Here is a 6,000-nt window from a genome sequence, read left to right as displayed (position 1 = left end):
GGTGGTCCCCATTAAAATAATTGATAGTTAGAAACCAAATGGACCCTTATGGAGCTGTAACTCTGAGAGTATACAAATGGAACCAAATGGACCCATTGTACACTCTCAGAGTGATTGGGGTCGGCGGCCTAATGCAGGGGCTCTCAAAGTAGGTTCCGGGGACCCCTAGGGGATCTTTGACTGGGTTCCCCAGGCAAACGTAGTGTTAATATATATCAAAATCATAATCTTGAAATATTTTGAAACAAATATGAATATTGATGACATTTCTAACACCACAAATCTTGTATGGGGTCCCTGGCACAAAATATTATCAGATGGAGGTCTGCGGCCAAATACACATTCATTTAGGGGTCCTTGACATTAAAAGGTTTGAGAACCACTCAACCACTCTTATCTCTGTCCGTTCACCCACTCTTGATATTGCGCAGAAACCCCCTACCACTGGTCCCACTGTCCATGATGAACAGTGGTGGAAAAGGTACTGATAATTTTTTACTTAAAGTAAAAGTAGCAATACTGCAATATAAAAATACTCTGGTACAAGTAAAAGGCCGTTGTTCAAAATGTTACTTGAGTAAAAGTACAAAAGTATTGGCATCAAAATATACTTAAAGTACCAAAAGTAGAAGTACTAAAATGTTTGAAAAAAGCTCACAATGTGTCGCATCGCGACGCGTTGTGAGCTTGTAGATCGGCTATATTTCAAATAGTCTATGTATAAAATAGTGCTGAAGTGGTTAATGTATGTTTTATAATATAATAATTTATATCTGCAAAGTAACTGGTAACTAAAGTTTTAAAATAATTGTAGTGGAGTAAAAGTACAATATTTGCCTCTGAGATGTAGTGGAGTAGAAGTAAAAGTACAGAAATTTGGAAATACTCCAGTAAAGTAAAAAAAAATACCTCAAAATTGTACTTAACTACAGTACTTGAGTAAATGTACTTAGTTACTTTCCACCACTGCATGATGAATGGTCTGTCAGGATATGCCAAAATTGGAATCCCCGGTGGGTGCTTCCTGCAGCTGCTGTAAAGCCACGTGCCACATGGTTCATCCCTCTGGAATGTCTGTAGGACCTATAGTTTGGGTGGAAGGAGGTGTAGGGCAGTGGTGGAAAGTAACTAAGTACATGTACTCAAGTACTGTACTTAAGTACAATTTTGAGGTATTTTACTTTACATGAATACTTCCAATTTTCAGTACTTTTACTTCTACTCCACATCTCAGAGGCAAATATTGTACTTTTACTCCACTACAATTATTTGAAAACTGTAGCTAGGCTAGTTAATTTGTATATTTTGATTATTATTACGAAACATACATTAACCACTTCAGTCCTATATACATTTCGGCCGTTTGAAAATAGCTGATCAACAACCGCATGCGTCGCATTGTGAGCTTGTAGATCTGCTATTTTCCAAAGATTTGTATACATTTGAAAACTTGTGAAATGGGACATTCTGCACAATGCATACTTTTACTTTTGTACTTTAAGTACATTTTGATACCAATACTTTGTACTTTTACTCCAGTACATTTTGAATTCCGGACTTTTACTTGTAACAGAGTATTTTCTACATTGCACTATTGATACTTTTACTTAAGCAGCAAATGTGAGTATTTTTTCCACCACTGGTGTAGGGGGCTGGTGATTGCTGTTTGACCCAGTCATTGACTGTCATCACATTCTGGACAGCTGGCTGGGCTCCTGTGACAGTGTGGACACGCTCCTCCTCAGGGATACAGGATAGGTGGGCACTGTAGGGCATTGGTTCTCAAAGTGGGGTCCGGGAACCCCCAGGGGTCCTTGGGGGGGTTCCAGGGGGTCCCCAGCAAAATGATGGAAAGTTAGGAACCAAATGGACCCTTATGGCTCTGTAACTCTGAGGGTGTACAAATGGACCCTAACGGGTCCATTTGGTTCCATTTGTACACCCTCAGAGTTAAATTAACATTTTCAAATGGGGGTCCGCGGGCCAATAAGTGTCATTTTGGGGGTCCTTGACATGAAAAAGTTTGAGAACCACACATTTAAGTAATGTAAATGTACATCATTATCGGACTTAATTGTATCCTTCAACTTCTTGTTTATGCCCCAAAATGCAATTTGTAGCAATTGTAGAAATATTGGAACTTATGTCGAATGTTTAAGCATGTTCTAATCATGTACACTTTACTACTTTACTTTATTTTGGGGAATAAAATGCCTAACTACTAAATCCATAACGTTATGATAACGTGATAACGTTGTGCTGTGTTGTCATCCAATGCCCACCCCTGAAAAAAACTACAATATTATTTTTCATCATTAGCTTTTATTTTGCAATCTCAAGGACCGGAAGTTAGATCCTTAATATCGTGACTTTAAGTTTTTTTTTTTGTATGGTTTATTTTAGCTGGCTTGACGGAGCTGCGAGAGAGAGAGAGAGAGAGAGAGAGAGAGAGAGAGAGAGAGAGAGAGAGAGAGAGAGAGAGAGAGAGAATAGGCCAGCGCGATCGTCGACGCTTCAGCCGTGTGATCGGATACATATTATAGCTCCACTAATTCCTCTTATTTGTATTTTTTTGGGGGGCATCATTATTAATTCCTGGAACTCGGACAGTATTCGCGTTTTTTTTTCCACATTATTTTCCTCACTGTAACCCCCCCCTCTCCCCCTCCCTCTTTTTCTCCCCTTTTTTTTTTTTTTTTACCGCATCTCGATGTATTCTGTATCCTTCGTTTCTTCTTTCCAGTAACAACCGACCCCTGATCATCACATCTATGTGCCGCTGCTCCTCCTCCTCCTCCTCCTCCTCCTCCTCCTCCTCCTCCTCCTCCTCCTCCTCCTCTCATCATCCTCTCAATAATAGATGGTGCAAGTCAAGATGTCCAAGTCGTCTGTAGTGGTAGACCCTCAGTCTGGTGGAGGAGGAGGAGGTGTGGAGACCACCGTCCCTCAGTCATCTCACTATTTCCAGGTAAGTCTCCTCCATCCTTTTCTTCACCTCCCCCCCCCCCCCCTCTCCATCTCCAGAGCGAAGCTCATGTTAAAATAACGGTCCTGATGAAGTGCAGGTTAAAATAACGGTCCTGATGAAGCTCAGGTTAAAATAACGGTCCTGATGAAGTGCAGGTTAAAATAACGGTCCTGATGCTGCTTATTATAGCCGTTTATTTTTAAACTGCACTTCGCCTCCAACAACAAGTATACTTGTTAGTGTACTTGTTGTTGCAGGCGAAGCGATAAGGCGTCGCGTTTAAGCAGCCAAAAAAAAAAGCTACTTTTTTAACCTGCAGATTGATGCGAGTCTTCTTAACGGGGGGCAAAACAACCCAACCAAAACAACGACCCCGTTTTTAAACAAGTCTCCTTATCGGTTTCCCACAACGATCTCTGCAAATACCTACAGCTAAATGCCGTCCGTTTTTTTGTTGTCGTTTCTGTCCTCAATTCGGGCCCACATTCCACTAAATGTATTCCCTGCATTGATTTATTATTTATTCCAATGCATAATAATACTGCAAAGCCCCGCATACACCGGCTTGTTGTTGTAATGCTACATCTATCTATCTATCTATATCACCGTGGGCCGTGGATTCTAGTGTAGCCTATTCACTTGGGTTGTTAAAGGTGAAGGCCATAGGAGTTTGACTCTCACCTGTAGCCCATATGTTTAGGCTACTGTTTGTAGGCCTGCAACCGCACGGAAAATGATATAGAGCAGGGGTCTTCAACAGGGGGTCCGGGACCCCTAGAAGGTCCTCAGAGCTACTATAGGGGGTCTGCCAAATCTTTGTGTGATAGGATTTAGTTTTTTTTACTTTAACCACTTGAACCCTAGAATTCCTTTTCTGAGGGGAATATTAGCCGAAGGTTTCATTTTACACTCTAGAGTTAAAGAACTAATAAGGGTTCATTTGGTTACCATCATTTAGCTGGGGACCACCTGGAACCCCCTCAAGGACCACTGCACACTAGTGGTCCCCGGACCACTGGTTGAGAACCACTGCCCTATATGGGTAAACCTGAATCCCTCAGGGCTCAAAACTAGTGTATTTTATGTTTTGTGTTATTGTGTGGGGAAAGCTTTCGCTGAAAAATAGCCGATCGATAAGTTCACAATGCTGGAATGATCTGCTATTTTCAGTGAAAGCTTTCCCCACAATACCGATGCTGGGGTTTAAGTGGTTAATTGGCTCCGTATGGATGGACTTGATGTTAAGCTGTAGTGTACATTGATTATACAGGCACGATGCACACTGTACAACTTATTTATTTGCCTCTAAATGTTTTCATATCGACCTACGTGTTTATAGCCCTAGCCATGGGTTGCTCGCTGACGCTGTGGTCGCTATAGCTACACAACTCCCGCCACCCAATTTCTGTAAAGACATAGTTTCAACAATGTGGGAAATATGGACCCAAAAGTTGGCTATTCATTTTTCAGAGATCTTTAAAGCAACAAAATCCTGAAGTCTGCTTTTTTTTATTATTATATTTCATCATTCTTGTCTGACCTCCCATGGAGCTGCATGTGTCCCTCATAGCCGTCTGTCTGTCTGTTTGTCATCCATAGCTTAAAGCTCGACTATGCAAGTGAGTGTTGACAAAACAGGGAAGGTGTGTTGTTTGTTGTTATACACACTCCTTCCCCCCACTACCATCTTTGAGAGACATCAAACAGGTGGCTCAATTGATGCATTACCTGATTAGAGAGAGCACTAACGAGCACATAACAAGTTCAATTACACCCCCCCCCCCCCCAAACAAAAAGACGATGAACATCGACATAAACAGTGGAAATAAACAAAATACAGCCAGAGATGGATGTGTCTTTTCTGCAGTAAAACACACCAGCACAATAATACTGTGGGTGATAGAGGGAAATGTTTATATACATGTATATACTATATGAGCCGTTGTCCTCCTTTTCCCACCCGGTTGTTTCTCTGGTGTCCACAGCTGCCCAGGAAGTTGCCTAAACGGAAGAGTCGCTTCAAACGCTCAGATGGCAGCACCTCTTCTGACACCACGTCCAGCTTCATCAAGCGGCAGGTGAGATTTACGGTTCATGCAAGCTGAACAAAGGGCTTCTCACTCACCGGGTTGCATCAAAGATGGTTGATATATATGAGAATGAGACGAGGACCATCAGGGGTCCAAATGGACCCTTACAAATGGAAGTGTCTATTTTGGTTCCATTTGTAGTTATATTTTTAGGATGATTTTGCAGTCCCAGGAAAAAAAGGCATCAAAAGAGGGTATGTGACCTGATGCATATTAAACCGGGGGTCCTTGAAATTCTTATGATAATAATTTACATTCCACAAAAAAGGATATGTCGATCCGTGAGATTGTCGATCTGCTATTTTCTGCTAAAGCTTTCCGCACAAAACGGATACTGGGATGTAAGTGGTTAAGCTATGGATGGATGGATGATGGTTGGATGGATGGATGGATGATGGGTGGGAGGATGACTGACAGACAGACAGACAGACAGACAGACAGACAGACAGACAGACAGACAGACAGACAAAATGGACTTTGACAGACAGTAGGATATGTTGTGATATATAAGGTTTGAAGTTGATCAGTGTGTTATTTAATTGTTATTGACAGCAGTGTATTTTAAGCAAGGCATGTTCCATTTGCACCCATTTTTTAAAAAGGTAGCTATAGTTTCAACTAAATGGAAATGACAGTGTGGGAATTATAGGCCTATAAGTTGGCTATTTATTTTTTCGGAGCAACAAAATCTGCCTTTTTTTTAAAACTATAGATACAAGACCCTATTTTTTTCCCCAACATTATTAACAGATAGTATGTCTGCAGTCCACGGTGTAACTATAAAGTATTTTTCATTGTCCTGGTGTCATTGTTGAGGTTGTGTTACACAGCTTCTTTTAGTGGTGGTTTAGTCTGTCTGTCCCCCACAAGTTGTAATTGCTCTTTTTGTCCAGAAGAGGGCAGCGCGTTCCATCCAAATCCCCACCCAGCCCAGTCAGTGTC

General features: G+C 41.4%; 1 protein-coding gene across 1 annotated transcript in view; it reads left to right on the top strand.

Moving 5' to 3' along the window:
- Window positions 1–2,860: 2,860 nt before the first annotated feature.
- Window positions 2,861–6,000, top strand: part of LOC308096211 (voltage-dependent L-type calcium channel subunit beta-3-like) — a gene marked incomplete at its 5' end in the record, with an annotated part of 34,654 nt that continues 31,514 nt past the window's right edge. Inside the window, 2 exons of the mRNA XM_080443546.1 lie at window positions 2,861–2,968; window positions 4,954–5,046. Coding sequence (XP_080299672.1) covers window positions 2,861–2,968; window positions 4,954–5,046 — 201 coding nt within the window. The remainder of the gene's footprint in view (window positions 2,969–4,953; window positions 5,047–6,000) is intronic.

The sequence above is a fragment of the Gymnoscopelus braueri genome (assembly GCF_963280865.1).
Source record: "Gymnoscopelus braueri genome assembly, chromosome: 12".
Lineage (NCBI taxonomy): Eukaryota > Metazoa > Chordata > Actinopteri > Myctophiformes > Myctophidae > Gymnoscopelus > Gymnoscopelus braueri.
Note: the sequence above shows the minus strand (reverse complement) of the source record. Positions and strands in the feature narration are given on the sequence as shown.